The sequence below is a fragment of the Gymnoscopelus braueri genome (genome assembly GCF_963280865.1).
Source record: "Gymnoscopelus braueri genome assembly, chromosome: 17".
Taxonomy (NCBI): Eukaryota; Metazoa; Chordata; class Actinopteri; order Myctophiformes; family Myctophidae; genus Gymnoscopelus; species Gymnoscopelus braueri.
The window spans coordinates 7,541,622-7,558,245 of record NC_137617.1 but is presented as its reverse complement, the minus strand read 5'-3'; the positions used below and the strand labels follow the sequence as shown (position 1 = coordinate 7,558,245).

The 16,624-nt window shown below is 41.6% G+C and overlaps 1 protein-coding gene across 2 annotated transcripts in view; it reads right to left on the bottom strand.

Annotated features, from left to right (window-relative positions):
- Positions 1-834: 834 nt before the first annotated feature.
- The window catches only part of mms19 (MMS19 homolog, cytosolic iron-sulfur assembly component), a gene marked incomplete at its 5' end in the record, with an annotated part of 29,220 nt that continues 13,430 nt past the window's right edge, over positions 835-16,624 (bottom strand). The window contains 17 exons of one of the 2 annotated variants that reach the window (XM_080454296.1): positions 835-2,804; positions 3,368-3,468; positions 3,868-3,927; positions 4,336-4,500; positions 6,321-6,403; positions 7,755-7,941; positions 8,114-8,170; positions 8,432-8,532; positions 8,987-9,113; positions 10,135-10,206; positions 10,476-10,578; positions 10,694-10,790; positions 11,696-11,851; positions 13,229-13,393; positions 13,623-13,720; positions 14,714-14,795; positions 14,941-15,066. In XM_080454296.1, the coding sequence (XP_080310422.1) occupies positions 2,774-2,804; positions 3,368-3,468; positions 3,868-3,927; positions 4,336-4,500; positions 6,321-6,403; positions 7,755-7,941; positions 8,114-8,170; positions 8,432-8,532; positions 8,987-9,113; positions 10,135-10,206; positions 10,476-10,578; positions 10,694-10,790; positions 11,696-11,851; positions 13,229-13,393; positions 13,623-13,720; positions 14,714-14,795; positions 14,941-15,066 (1,811 nt within the window). In that variant the 3' untranslated portion in view covers positions 835-2,773. The remainder of the gene's footprint in view (positions 2,805-3,367; positions 3,469-3,867; positions 3,928-4,335; positions 4,501-6,320; positions 6,404-7,754; positions 7,942-8,113; positions 8,171-8,431; positions 8,533-8,986; positions 9,114-10,134; positions 10,207-10,475; positions 10,579-10,693; positions 10,791-11,695; positions 11,852-13,228; positions 13,394-13,622; positions 13,721-14,713; positions 14,796-14,940; positions 15,067-16,624) is intronic. The other variant, XM_080454297.1, reaches the window with a different exon arrangement.

Here is a 16,624-nt window from a genome sequence, read left to right as displayed (position 1 = left end):
TATTTTGTACCAAAGTGCACTACTCACTAACTAACTAAAGATTGTCCAGACTGAGACATCTTGAGGAATCAGATTTGAATCACCTAGGAATATGGTTCAAATCTGATTTGTTTCCATGTGTTTTTTTTCCAATCTGGATAGGCCAAATTTCAGATTTTGGCCTGCCAGTGTAAACAGCCTTACACTGCCTCTTCCTCCCTGTATGGAAAGCTCTGCATGCAACAAGTAGTAGTGTTTTACGTTACTAACAATATGGCGGCATGCTCTCTTAACCCATTTAGACCTGAGGCCAATTCTAAAAACGCAGGCTCTAAATCCTGACCTACGTTTTCTGAAAAACTTAAAATATTTATTCAAAAATTACAACCAATGTATGTTACTATATATACTGTACATAGCAACAGGAACCCCAAAAGGGGTTATCGTCCTGAAAGGCATAGTTACAAATCAGGGTTCCCGCCCCAAAATGGTTTAACCATGGGGCACATTTCTTTAAATGTCTATGACAGGCCTCCGTGTTGTCCAGAATTGAAAACGTCACTTGTTTTATCATTCCCCTTTCAATTCCTTTGCCACCAATGAGACTCAAATGACTTTTGAACCTGTGCCCTGGTTGCCATAGTAGACATGACTGTGATTGTGGATTTGACCAATGGGAGCTGTGCTCTAGCTGTTCGTTGGTTTGTTTGAGTGTATATCAGTGACTTCATGGGTTTTTGATAAAAAACATTAATGTTTTGAAACATTTTGATCTTCATTTTAAAACGAGGCATTTATTTATTGAACATGTTTTAACCATATCAACTGCTGTGAAATTAAAACTAATTTCATACAAAAAAAAATGTTTTTTATTGACATATTAAATATCGTCCGTATATATATATACTTGGCACGAAGGAGGTCTGAACTTATTTGACCTCACTGAATTAAACAATCCAAACACAGCCAAGCTATAATATCTGCCTTCCTTCAAATATTGAACAGTCAAATAAAAGGCAAAAGGTTCAGTGTATCTATACATATTATCTTACCATCGTAATCCTCTTTAAAGTTACAATAACATTCCTCAATATAAAGTTACAATAACGTTGCTCATGTAAAATTAAACATAAAAATCAGTTTCTGCGAAATGTCAGTGGAAGTGCATCCCAGAAGAATGAAGCTAGCATTAATCTCCACATCATTTATATGCTAATATATGTGATCGATTTATGTGCACGGTGTGCGCTGAGTGGAGAATAATTGGCACGTAATGGACCACTTTCACTGGTCCCAATTCGACGGATCCAAAACAATCCTTAAATCAAACATCATCTCGACTGCTTTTAAGACTCACAACATTCGTCTCTCTCAGTGCCTGGCTACATGAAGTGCTGTTTCAGATGTGGTACTTGGCAGTGCTAAAGGTGTGTGGTTTCATTGTAAAGAATACCAACGCTGGTGCAAGCGCATTTGTGGCAGACAACCAATGGCAGCAACAAATGTGTGAACACCAATGTTGTAACGATTAAGTTCGTCTTTCTTAGGCTTTGGTCAGACTGCAGGCAAATCCCCTTTGTTTATCAAATACAATCTTTAAAAGGTAGCTCTCCACCAGGAGGGTGTGAAAAAAGGTGTGAAAAAAAGTTGATGAATGCGCCTGAGAGCCGACACCGACCGCTACTATGGTGCTAAACATAGCCTATGGCTTGATGTCTTTTTCAACAAGCTCGCTGCCATCCGATGGTTGAACAAGCTCGTCGGCTTTCGACACTTGCCTACAACTTGTGACCTGACGCAAGACAAGTGTAACCACTGCCCATTCAACAGCAGATTTTCGGCAACAGGAGACGCTTTCCAACACTTACTGCGTTCGACGTCGGTGTGGTGGAGAGCTACCTTAAGACTGACTGTCAACACTGCAATTGTGGATTTGTGGATTCAAATCTCAATCGACCTCTGAATTGGTTGCTGTGGTAACAACGTAATGACATAGACTTGTTTAATGCTTAAGTTAACTTTCTATTCGGTTGCACAACGGTGTCGCTCGCTGAAAATGGCTAATCAACAAGCTCACTTAGGTTTCAGCATCCAGACTGAGACACATCCTTAGGAAACTTAGGATTTGATTAGCAATTCAAACCCTGTAGGAATGTGGTTAATATTTTGTTCACAATAATCTGTTTCCCTGTGTTTTTTTTTTGCTGTTCAGACTTGATGAAACCAATCTGATTCCAATCTGGATAGGCCAAAAATCTGATTTGGTCTGCCAGTCTGAACATAGCATTATGCTGGAGCGAGTGCATTTGTGGCCAACCATTTGAAAGCAAATAACAGCCATCAATGGTGTGAACGCCATTTTGTTCAGCTTTCTTATAAACCAGAACAACTCCTTGGTAACAATGCTGACATATAAAAAATAAACCTTCTCAACACACTTAATAGTTGCACTGAGCAATCTGTCAAAAGCCCCACAGTCAGTCCATCGGTCAAATTGTTCATTTGCGCGTTGATCAAAACAGAAGGAAGTAATAGAAAAGGAGGAGAACGAAGGGACGGAAGATGAACATATGAGTTAAGTGTAAGTATAGATAGATAGGAGAATATCCGGAGGGGTGGCCCGAAAGTGAAGGAGTTTGTCCCAACCGAGGGTGCTGTGGCCTGGGAACAGAGGCTTGATCCTGGGCCTCAGCGTTCCAGGCGGTTGTCCTCCAACCTCTGTCCTCTCCCAAAGCCGAGCCAGGGGTCAGGGTGAAAGTGTGAAAGGTCAGTGCGGGGAGGGCGGGTTGACCGATCACCTGCCTCCTGGGCTTCCTAACAGGAACCTGTGATGAGAATAACACACAGAACAGCTTGGAATAAAATACACAGTTAATAGAAACAGGGTTTGGATCTAATCCCTACAGATCGTCCCAAAAAACATCACCAATAAGGCTGCAACTACTGATTTACTTTTTTGATTATTAATTGAAAAGTACAATTTAAAAAATATATTTGTATTTTGTATTCTTTATCAAAAAAATCCAATTGACTAAATCGATAAGGCTGACTATCGACTTAAGGCCTATTTTATATTTGCTGTACAACAGTGTCACGCAAAAATAGCCCATCAACAAGATTGTAGGTCTATTTTAGAAAATGTATCATTTTATTAAAATCTCTATATATATATTTTAATAATCAAACTAAATTGATTAGTTTGATTAACTGTTGCCCCCCTAATCACCACACTCCTCCACAATAGGATGACTGGTCACCTGACATATTGACACGGCGAGAAATGCTTCTATAATAACTACCACTGTAAGAAGCAGGCTACTGATGCAGAGCGTACACATGAAGAGGGACTATAGGGCGATGGCTACTCCTACTGCCGAGTGTTCCTCACCATTCTCCTCGTGCGAGCACGGCCTCGCTCCTCACCAGCCTCTTATTGTCATCCAGAGGTTTGGACAGCCCCTTCAGCACCCTGGCACGGAACGGCATCACCTGGAGCACATTGGCACCGTCAGAGAAGGTCACATGAACATCAAACACAAGCACAATATCTTGCTGCTTGCCATCTTCATTCAGATGTATAAATCGAATATTTACAGTATATCGTCTCCGTCGGGTGGAAATCTCAATATGTCCAAAACTGTTACTTTTCAGGATTAAAATTCAAAAGCAGCAAAAGCATCAGATCAACAAGCTCAAAACGCGTCGTTTCGCGCCGCATTTCGAGCTTGTGGATCTGCTACTTTTGATGCTTTTGTGTGACACTGTAGTATGATCAAGTAGGGCATTCATTTACGAAGAAACAAATAGTTAAAATATGGAGATAAGAGGTTTCTGCTCGACAGCAACGATATAAAACATAAGTGTAACAACAGTGACGTGTAGCTCTACCTCGTGTTCAGGAAAGTTGGCCACAGCGTGGATGCAGCGCAACGAGGCGATCCGCACCGTCTATGAATGACAAACACACAAAATAAAGAACAAGTTATGAATAGGGCTCGATACTATATATTATATTGATATGAGACTAGATATCGTCTGGGATTTTATCATAATTTTGTAATATGACATAAGTATTTTCTTTTGCTAGTTTAATCACTTAAGCCTTATTTCATACAACGCATCACATGGCGACACATTGTGAGCTTCAACTGTATATTTTTTGCTACTTTTGAAGATTTTCAAAAAGTATAAAAGAGGTATTTCGTCAAAAATATTGTGATATATTATCATATATATTATATGTTGTCCATATCGCTCAGCCATAGTTATGAATACTGATCTAAACAGCTCACACATCTCCAGTCCCAACAATAACAAAACAGCCACAAGATGAAAGCGTCTACAGATCAGACCCACCATGACAGGGCTGGAAGTGAGGGCCAGCAGCCTGGACACCAGAGCCTCCAGCTGCTGGATCAGAACCTGTGGAGGGTCCAACAGAACCGGCTGTAGACAGGACAGAGTGGACAGCTGCACCTCCTGGTCCGGACACGACAAGGCCTCCAGGATCAGGTGAAGGAGCTGCAAGGAACAAGACCGTTAACATACTGTACTGCAGTGGAGATTGATTAATCGATCGATTGATCCATTCCTCAGTCGATCGATCAATCAATAATACAATTAATCAATCATCAGTCCATCTGAGACAGCTGAGTGTAGGCGGGTGTTCAACACACACAGAGGCAAGGTTATAGCCTTTCACTTGTTCTTGTTATAATACAGTAACACATGGCAAGCAGCGAGACCCGGCAAGGCTTGGCTGGACATGAACTATAGAACACTGGCAGTAATGAGAGTAATGCCGTTGTGTTACCTGCTCCACAGGGTACATTCACTGAGATTTTTTAATGGAGAGCATCAGGAGAGGAACAATATATTCATGGATTATGAATACATTATGAATTATTAAGTACAGCTTAATTTGTCCACATCGCATTGCGATATAATACATTGACAAAGACAAAACCTTTGTCTAGGATTTATGTTTATTTTATTTGTTTAGTAAACACAGTTTTTCAGTTAGTTTTTATTTCTATTTCTATATCAGTTAACTAAAATGTTCTTTAACTTATAGTTTTTGTTATTTAGTTTTAGTTTTAGTTAACCATTATAACCTTAGAGGTGAAAAGGTCACAGGTGTCAGATCTTCAGATCTTTAACTACGGAGGATGGAAGTAATTAGTGAAGTCAGCTGGTAAATAATATATGATCCACTTCACTGGCACCAATCCTTTTGGCAGGACAACTAAAGTTCTTCTTTCAGTTTCCACAACTCACGATGTTACCGTTTTTACAGCCGGTACCAGAGCCATTGACAGAAACACGTGGTTGGCGGTTGCCTATTATGAGGATTCAATGTTTGGAACTATAAATACAGTATAGTGTTTGGAACTATACAGTAGCGTTATATCTGCATTTTTCTTGTTCTTGTCGTCATCTTTGAGCACACCTAAATAAATTCCAAATAAACTGAGTTGGTGTGGGCAATATTAAGAATATTCTTTGTTTATATGATCCTCCTTTGCTGTAAAATAATTGGCCAATGAAGTGAACAGAGATGACGCAACTCTTCCCGTCTCAATGGCTCTGGCCGTGGCTGGTATTGTTCTCACCTTGTGAGGTTGTTTATAGCCTACATACAGTATGTCTGTGGACAGATACCGTATATTCAACGTGGAAGCATCACAACTGTGCAAGATAATAATAGGCTGAAGGCTGAGTTCCAAGATGGGTGTGGTATGAGCAAGGCCACCAGAAGCAGAGGGCAACACATACTGGCTAACAAGCTTCCAGAGGACATTTCTCAGTAACCAGTTGGCATCGCAGCTGGTCACCAATATGACTACGGGTTCATTGAGAAAAAAAAAAGTACTCAGGAGCCGAGATACAGAATTTTTAAGTTTTAAGTTAACAAGGAAGTGGATAGGAGTCTAGATCTTCGAAAAATCATATCTCCTTGGTCTTTGGGTCAAATTTAAAAATAATAATAAAAAAAATATGTTTTATTTTTTATTTTTTTAAAGAACAAGTATACTTGATCTTGGCAATCAAGTGATGGATTAGAAAGAACAAGTGTACTTGATCTTGGCAATCAATGTGTTAAAATAACCTGTACATTATAGGTCAACTGTGCTCTCTTGTTTTAAATTCCTGCTGCTTCCCCACTCAAACACACTTCCCCGTCGGGCAACCTGAAAGCAAACTCCAGCTGCCCGAACGTTTTATTTACTTACCACGGGCAGCCGGGCAACCGTTAGTGTCAACACCTGTGGTGTGATCCCATTGTAAGATGGTCTGTAATTCTTTATATGCATGTGTGTGTGTGTGTGTGTTTTACTCACCGCTGGCAGCTCGGTGAGCTGCACCTGTTTGGGCAGGTTGTTGACGATGTGAGACAGAGCCTTCAGGTAGCTGGACTTCTTCTCTGGAGGGACGACACAGAGACAACGTTCTAATGGCGAATTTATACTCTGTTGCACGAGGTTATTGTGTGCCGAAAATAGCAGAGCTGCAAGCTCACAGAGTTTTGCATCCGCACCGCATTGTGTGCTTGTACAGTAGATCTGCCATTTGTGGCGTGCAAGTGTAAATCTGGTTTTAAACGGTTTTGTCTCGTCACCAATCTTAGTTTGGTCGGAAATTCGGAACTGGGCTTAAGACTGAGTGGATTCATTTACAAAGTAAAAGGAAACAAACAAATGACCAGCTGAGCATTTCCCATTACAAACACTATTCAAAAACAGAGAAGAGCTCATCATTAGAATTTGAATAAAATCAAATATATTCCACAGACATGCAAGCTGATTGAGATTCTACAACAGTGGTTCTCAAAGTGGGGTCTGGGGACCCCCAGGGGTCCTTGAGGGGCTTCCAGGGGAGTCCCCAGCAAAATGACTGATAGTTAGGAACCAAATGGACCCTTACAGGTCTGTAACTGAGAGTGTACAAATGGACACGGGACAATTTGGTTCCATTTGTACACCCTCAACAGTTATGGGGGTCCATGCCATGGTCTAATGTAAAGTAACCTGGGGGGGTCCCCAGATGATGCTTAATGTGCAAAATCGGTTTCTTATTAAGCAGTAAACAAACCAACCTACAGTACAACATACATTGACAATTTAAGGACTTATTAACACATTAACTGCCAAGACCGTAGTCCTACGGGCCGTTAAATCCAACTGTTAAGCGCCGAGACCGTAGCCCTACGGGCTGCGGTCTTTTCGCGCATGCGCGGTCCGGGTGCACTTTTTGATCCACTTCCGTTTCCGGTTTGATGACAGGAAATAGAATTATTTGGGATCCGGTTTTGACGAGCACGCCCGCTCCCATTCTACAGACGAAACTGAAACTCAATTCTCTTCCTGTAGTTTTTTCTCCTCGCATTTCACTGTTTAACGTAATCCGCTCTAACTCAAACATGGATGCCCCGTTTGACACGTGGTTTTCACTGGGAGATACAGGGAGATCGCGCGGATGTAAACAGACCGTGTAGCGCTCAATCTTAAGGATTTTAACAAGATCTATGGCGACATGAAAAAAACAAAAAAACAACAAAAACACCTTGGCACTGGTGAGTACATTATGAGATTAGCCCTTGGCAGTGGATGTGTTAATACCTCTAAAATGAAAAAAATAAACTAATAATAAGACCATTACTACGTAAAAAGCAACCAACGAACTATACTCAATTTTTTTTCCAATATTACCTAAGAAAGAGGCAATGTATCTTGTGTAAAAAATATATACAAATAGTGTTAGGTAAGTACTGGGACCTGATGGAGCAGCGTTGAAACTCTGGACCAGCTTGGCTGAGTTCTCGGTGAAGAAGCGCTGTCGGTACATGATGCGCACGTCGGCGTGGCAACCGCGGTTCAACACGTCCGGGGAGTCGCTCATCAGCAGAGAGAAGCCCTCTGCTGCCAGAGAGCCCAAGTCACTGTCACCGAGCAGAGAGAAGAGCTGCACACACACACACACACACACACACACACACAGAAGAACAATGTCTAATTGATGATGCTTTTAGTGTTGTGGACAGACAGTGGTGTGTGTGTGCGTGTGCGTGTGCGTGTGCGTGTGCGCGTGTGTGTGTGTGTGAGACACACGTGTGTGTGTGTGTGTGTGTCTTTACCTTGTCAGTCATTGCTGTTGACAGAGGATGATATCTGAGCAGCAACCCTTTGGCCACCTGCGGACACAAAACAACACTTCAGTCAGCAGTACAACACACACACACCATGCTGCCACAGTTAATTGAACAAATTAATGTAATCAATTATATGCCATGTGTTGTGAGTTTATAGATAGGCTATTTGTGCTATCTTTGCAGGATACTGTTGTACCGCGAAGTATAAATGACACATTTATATAGCGCCTATAGCACGTTCACTCGACGACGGGACCTAGGGCTGCAGTCTCATAGACTTTCATTCATAGCGTAATGTCTCACCCAGAGGAGGAGTGTGAAGGCCTGTATGCGTAGAGGAGAGGAGTCCAGCTGACTGCACATCCTCTTCATCACCCTCTGGACCAAAGAGTCTAGAGCTTCACCTGGACAACCACAAAAACAAACCATCACAGTCATGCAAGTTAACGCATTAAGACCTGAGGCCAATTCTAAAAATGTCTTCTAAAACAGTTTTCTGAAAATCGTATGTCTTTATATCAGTGGTTCTCACACTTTTTCATGTCAAGGACCCCACAAATTATATATATTTGGCCGCGGACCCCCCATCTCAAAATATTGTGTTCCAAGGACCCCCAGAAACAAAGATTCAAAGAGTTGTCAAATAATGTTACGATTTTTCAAAAATAGCAGATCTACAAGCTCGTAGCGCGGCACGAAGTGACGCGCTATGAGCTTATATATCTGCTATTTTTTTATAGCTAAAGTATAAGCTAAAGTAAGTGTTTAAAATCTAAAATGACACAGATGCTTTCCCGGTCTTGATGGGTTCATCACTGCAGTGATAGGACTCCCCAACTTCACAGCCCTCACACTGACCTGCTGGTCTCTTGTTGAGCAGGCCGGCGTAGCACTTGGCGGCAGACGTGTAGGAGAACGGGTGGAGGCAGGTGAAGCTCAACTCCTCCAGCTCTGACAGTAGTCTGTCTATCTGGGGAACCTCCATCTGGACAGCAGATATAAAACACATCAGGACATCACAGACTGTGTGTCACATAACCCACTGACTGTCCTTTTCCTCGATATCCTGTCATATTGTGTTGTATATACGAAGCTGCGAGGCAATTTTCCCCTTCAGCGTCTTACAGTGTCGAGATTACATTGCTGAGGTTGATACATAATGTTAAGGTTGTGGTTTCAATGTTGCAGTTGAGACTTTCACTGTTGAGGATACAGTGTTACGGCTGATGTGACAGTGTTGAGGTTTAAATAACAGTATTGAGGTTACAGTGTTGAGGTTTAAATAACAGCACTGAGGTTACAGTGTTGAGGTTTAAATAACAGTACTGAGGTTACAGTGTTGAGGTTTAAATAACAGTATTGAGGTTACAGTGTTGAGGTTTAAATAACAGTATTGAGGTTACAGTGTTGAGGTTTAAATAACAGTATTGAGGTTACAGTGTTGAGGTTTAAATAACAGCACTGAGGTTACAGTGTTGAGGTTTAAATAACAGTACTGAGGTTACAGTGTTGAGGTTTAAATAACAGTACTGGGGTTACAGTGTTGAGGTTTAAATAACAGTACTGAGGTTACAGTGTTGAGGTTTAAATAACAGTATTGAGGTTACAGTGTTGAGGTTTAAATAACAGTACTGAGGTTACAGTGTTGAGGTTTAAATAACAGTACTGAGGTTACAGTGTTGAGGTTTAAATAACAGTACTGAGGTAGGTTACAGTGTTGAGGTTTAAATAACAGTATTGAGGTTACAGTGTTGAGGTTTAAATAACAGTACTGAGGTTACAGTGTTGAGGTTTAAATAACAGTACTGAGGTTACAGTGTTGAGGTTTAAATAACAGTACTGAGGTTACAGTGTTGAGGTTTAAATAACAGTACTGAGGTTACAGTGTTGAGGTTTAAATAACAGTATTGAGGTTACAGTGTTGAGGTTTAAATAACAGTACTGAGGTTACAGTGTTGAGGTTTAAATAACAGTATTGAGGTTACAGTGTTGAGGTAGACACTTACAGTGCGAGGCAGGGAGCAGACACAGCCCATCAGAAGACACACCAACTGAGACAGCCTCGATGACGCCCCTCCCTGCAGGAGAAAAACAAACACTAATGGCTCTGTGTTTTAACTGTAGTTTCCAGAGGGTGGCATAGCATACTGTACATGTTTCCTGTTCCGAGTCCTTTTCTCAGAGCTTTGTTTGATTGGCTCGGCAGCAGGTTTGAACCGGAGACAAACAGTATACGACACCTTCATATGCACACACCTAACACATGCATACCTTGCCATACACTACAGCACACACACCCTCCCAAACAAACACACACACACACAGTGTGTATTCCTCCACCGCACACCTTGAGCAGCTGGATTTCTGAGGGGAAGGAGTTGTCCGGGAGACAGGAGACGTCCCCATCCAGGAAGAGAGAGACGAGCCTGGACACCATCTGGACCGCGAGTCTGAGGACATCCAGAGACATGAACCTTATTGAATACAGTGTGAAGAACAACCTGGACAGACCACAGACAGAGCTAGATAGACTTGCAGACAGAGAGAGAGACAAGTGGTACTGACTTGGGCTGGAATCTGGAACAGACGGTGCTGATGACAGGAACCATGGCTGACAGAACCGCCGGCTCCACCAGAGGACTGCGACTCCCAGAATCCTCATCTGCCAACACAGGAAACAGGAAGTAACCTGTAACTTAGGTTGCTTTATGGCGACTCACCTTATTGTACTAAAACTGATAATAGAGAGTATGCACATGCGTCACTTTTCCACCGGGACATGACCCCATCAGCTAGACTGAGTGGCAAAACATTGACCAGCATGGAGTGTTGGAGTTTGGAAGCGCTTGTTGGAAATCACTCAACGGTCTTGTGTACCACCTGTTTCGAAATTGCACATAATGCAGGAGGCAGCAGGACGTTGCGTTATTGAAAACGAGCACTTCCAAACTCTGACACTTAGAAAAATTATCACCTGCACGGAATTTATTGACAGAAAGTAGCTCATAACATGTCTATGGTGGATCTTTATGAAACAAAAACTTTGCAGATAGAAAGAGGATAATTCAAGCTTTGCGTACAGCTGCAATGTTGGTGAGTTTAACGTTGTTTAATACAATCAGATATGACTTTTCTGTTTGGATGTATGGGCTGTCAAAGCCAGAAAGTAGTTTTTTGCCACTCAGTAGGCGTTCCCTCATAACTTCAGGGTACGATGATGTCACGCGCATAACCTCTATACAACATTTCAATGGCCAAACCGTATCTCCACAGTTATAACTAACAACTATAACTAGAAAGTACTGTTCCTGAAGAAACAGTGTGGGATCGCTAAGAATGTTGATAGTATCACACTAGAAAGTACTGTTCCTGATTTTGTCTTACCTATTTATATTATTTATATTGTGATGTCACGTGAAGCTTGACCAATCCAAAAACGGGCGGAATAATAATAATAATAACTAGTGAAGCTAAAGCGATCCCACAAATACTGCATATCTCATGTGCCAATCAAACCTAACAACAGACAGGCAAGAGGAAAAAGACACATTTGCTACTTGTAGTCACCCTGTAAGGCAGCCTGTAGGGCCAGAGATAAGAGGCGCGGGATGATGATGTCGTGGTAGCATCGAGCAGTCTCCTCCGTGTCCTGAGCCTGCTGGGCGATGGTCTGTAGACTGTGACACGCCGACACTACCTCCTCTACGCTGAAACTAACAGCACCTGACACACAACAAACAAACAGTATTTCATCAGGTTATTGAGAGAGAGAGCTAGAGAGAGCTAGAGAGAGGAACTTTCCCTCATGCAACTCAATCCTTGCATTTAACCCTTTAAGACCGGGAAAGCATAATTTGTGTCATTTTAAGATTCCTTTGGCTATTCAAAAATAGCAGATATACAAGCTCATAGCGCGGCACCGAGTGCCGCGCGATGAGCTTGTAGATCTGCTATTTTAGAAAATTATTTGTGCAAATTTTGTGCAAATCTTGGAATATATATATATTTTTAAGCGAACATTTGTAAAATATTTAGTTCCAGGGACCCCCCAGAAGCAAAGATTTGAGTTAAAAGTGTGCAAAAAAAAAAAGAAAATAAATAATAATAATATTTGCACAAATTTTCAATATATATTTTTAAAAGAGCTATTTTTGACACACAGATGCGTTCCCGGGCTAAATTTTTAAAAAGAGCTATTTTTGACACAGATGCGTTCCCGGGCTTTAAGGGTTAAGTGTGTCTGTGTCATGTGGGAACTGGAGCCTGGAGTCGACGCTCTGGCAGTTTGCCAACTCCAGACAAAGCGAGATTTCCATAAATCTTCCTTCAGTTGTAGCGTGAACAAAAGCAGCCAGTAACATTTGCGGGCAATTCACACACAAGATTATAATGTTCTCATGTAGGGCCAGTGAACTGCTATCTACAGTATCTGAGCTGAGGGTGAGATTACCAGACACCTTTAGGCCACTGTTAGTTCTAAGATAAAATAACAGACATCCTACAGGCAGAAGGCAGGGTCATGACTGGGACAATAACCTCATTACCGCGGCTATGTGATGCATTCTGCAATTTTACAACAATTATTATTATTTTTCTTCTTTCTTACGTCTTAAAAAAACATGTCTGGTGAAAGATGCAGGAATGTACATAATGTGTGGCATACACAATAATCGTTATTGTCTCCTCCCATCCTATGTTCAACGGCTTCTACAAGCAAAACATATCAGTTGCTCATCACAGAAAACAGTTTGAGAGCTACTTCTCAATGCGGTAAAATGCCCATACAGTTGATGCTAGTTGACCTAGTTTCTAAGCTAAATATTACATCGTCTGTTTCCGCACATTTTGGCTTTGAGCCAAGCGATGTGGGGTAAGCTTGTAAGTGATAAGCTTACAAGAGCCCCTCTCTGCTGTCATTTAGTTTGAGCTGCTGTGTTGAAAGTAACGAAAAAACATGGGTTATGACAATTCAACAATAACCTTATCAGGCATTTATGAGTCAGGTTTGCAGATCTCTGAACAGCACAGACAACCAGAGAGCTGAATTAAAAACTTAAAACAAACTGAACAGCGTAATGACATTTCACTGCAGATCTCTACCTGTATGTGCTGAGCTGAGGACCTCCAGGAGGACAGGCGTGCTCTCCTGGACCACTGAGGGCTGGCTGGACACTGCAGCCAGAGCTGACAAACAACGCTGGCGCAAAGCATGATGGGAAAGCTGGTCCTTGGGCAGGGTATTGCTGTCGTCTTGGGCCATGGGTTCTGGAGAAGAGAGAGAGGAGGAGATAATTGTTAATATAGTACGATAAAAGTACGTATAAAAGTACAGTAACAGTCGCTAACAATGTGACGCCTGGTTAGCTTGATTATATATCAATATAATTAGGCTCAACCATATGAAGCCTAGCATCCTCATAATCTGCAAAACATTCGGTGAAAAATAAAAGGTCTACAAGCTCGCAATGCGATGTGCTGCGAAGGTCCAACTGACCTAAGGAGATGTGCTCTTTGAGTCTGGGGATCATGGTAGAGATGAAAGCCGCTGGGTGCCGTCTGGACAAGGCCCCGGAACATTCCACTACGGCAACACTGCAGGGACACACAGAAAGGACACAGAGACGCTCAACATCAGGACCCAGTGGAGCGAGGATGAGGATGGGGAGTGTGGTTAACCGTGTTAACCCATTAAGACCGGTAACGCATTTAAGAAATCTTAAAATGACACAGAAAAATAAATAGCAGATATACAAACTCATAGCGTGGCACCGAGTGCCGCGCTATGAGCTTGTACATCTGCTATTTATTTATTTTAATCGTGGAAGATTTGTGAAAATCTTTGAATATATACCGGTATATAGTTTTTTTAAGCGAACATTGTTAACTCAAATCTTTGCTTCTAGGGGTCCCTGGAACAACTTATTTTGAGATGGGGGTCCACGGCCAAATACATATCATTTTGGGGGTCCTTCACATGAAAAAAGTTTGAGAACCACCGATATTATAGCAACATAGGTTGTTTTTTTTAACTGTTAGGAGAAGACATTTGAAGAATCCCCAGAAGCAAAGATTTGAGTTAAAAATGTTCGCTTTAAAAAATCTATTCAAAGATTTGCCCAAAATTTCCAGATTTTTTAAAACAATTCAGATCTACAAGATCTGCTATTGTAGATCTGCTATCTTTTTTAAACAAGCACAACTTTACACTTCACAGTATTCACATGATGCAATGTGGGGAGAGTTCCATTAGAAGTAACATTTCATCATTTCTCTGAGGTTTCAGTTTACACTAATGATGATTGTAGAATACCAGTTGACAATATATTGTCTGTGTCGGGTGGAAACCTTGTATGTACTGGTTACTTTTAAAAAAAAAGAAAAAAAAACTTTGTTCCAGATGTATAAGCTTAAGCTTGTTATTGTTGCTACTGTTCCGGTGCACAACAAAGTATAAAATAGGACATTCATGTATGTCAAAAAGTAAAGTGATGAAATGCAGAAATATAAGGTTTCTGCCCGAAAGCGACGATATCAAAGACAAAGAGAAAGAAAGAGGGAGAGAGAGAGCGCGAGCTGAGAGCCAACCTGACTTTATCGTCCTTCTCCTCAAGTATCAGTCTGGTCAAATGGTCTACAGCCTGTTGTACATCAGAATCCATCAACAGACCTGAGACACACACAACAGTATGTTGAAAAATAAAGTACTGATTATTATATAGCATGTAGCATGACATTTTGGACCCAGCCAGGGACTATAGTACAAGGGGCGATGGGAATTGGCAGAAGGAACTAATCCAGGAAGCATTAGTTACCTGTGTGTTGTCCCAGTGCAGTGAGGACCTTGGTGGCTGTGATCTGCAGACTTGCACTGTTCTCCACCACAGCAGAGAACACTACACCACACAGAGACTCACGGAACGGCAGTAACACACTCTCTACTGATAGAGAGAGAGAGAGACACAGAGAGAGAGAGGACAGAGAGAGACACACACAGATACACAAAGAGAGAAAGAGAATATATAAACAAAGTGCTGATTTAGGCATCAGAATGGACTTTTCATGAACCACAACTTTGCTTAAGTTTTTAACCCTGGAACCTAACTCTGTACGAGAACTTTATTTAACCCATTAAGACCTGAGGCCGATTCTACAAAATTAATTTGTACAAAAACATGTTGCTACATCAGTGGTTCTCAAACTTTTACATGTCAAGGACCCCCAAAATTATATGTATTTGACCGCGGACCCCCTTCTCAAAATATTGTGTTCCAGGGACCCCCAGAAGCAAAGATTAGAGTTACAAATGTTTGCTTTAAAAAATATATAAATATATATATTCAAAGATTTGCACACATTTTTACGATTTTTGAATAGCCAAATCAATCTAAAACTAGACGCGTCGCAATTCAGGGCAATTGCAAAGTGTGGTTGCGCCGACACCGGTCGCGGCCGCCTGGACTCGAGGAATACGCTTGGAGGTATACCGTCGGAGGCCGCATGACGTGCGATTCGAATTCGGTGCTGATCGGATCCCGCGTTCGTGACACGTGCCGTTTTGATTTGAGGAAATAGGCCCCTCCCACTAAAGAAACAGGACCCTCCCACAAATGTACCGGCCCAATCATATTGTCACCTCACTCCTGAGATCACTTGCTTTTCATTATGAAGGGACTGATCCCCCCAAAAATCATGTTTTTGCATCATATGGTGACATTTTGCGCATTTGTGGCGCCCCCTATTGGTCAAAGTGGAAATGCTTTTGGGGAATTGTTGAGTAAAGCACCCTCGACATGTGATTCAAATTTGGGATTGACCGGACGTTTCGTTCGTGATTTTTGGCATTCTTTGTAAAACGGGCCCCTCCCTCTAACTTTGGAAGCCAATTACGGACGAACGGTATGGACTATCAAAATTCTGTTTCGCTCCAGATTATCGCATGGGTCCAGAGATCATGTGTACCGTTTTATGTGAAATTTGGAGAAAATATGTGGGAGGAGGAGCTAAAAGTGTGTTTTGAAGAAAATTCTAAATGGCGGAAAATCTATCCTGACGCAAATGGGCGTGGCCTATATTTTTATTCTACGACCTACGGTTCAAGAGTTATAGGCCAAAACGTAAAGGGGGCTGTTATAGCGCCACCATGAGGCCCAATGATATAATTTTTATTTCAATAATTTCAAACAATATTATGAACCTCCCCTTAAAGTCTTGTAACTCTAGCGCTTACGGGTTTTGAGAAAAAAATACTTGAATTTTAGTTTTTCCATTTTCCCATTAAAGTGGATGGGGACATTTAATGCACTAATAAATCAATATCAATTAAACTATGTAACCAATCTCTTAGCAAAGTACAAGCGCACGATTCCCGATGAAGCCGGTCATTTTGACATATGGCACGAAATTGGGGAAAAAAAACTGTGCGAGGAGTAGCAGCCTGAAATAAAGTTTATCTAGAATAAAGAATAAAGTCAGTAGAGTACTATAGTCTGGTTGCCC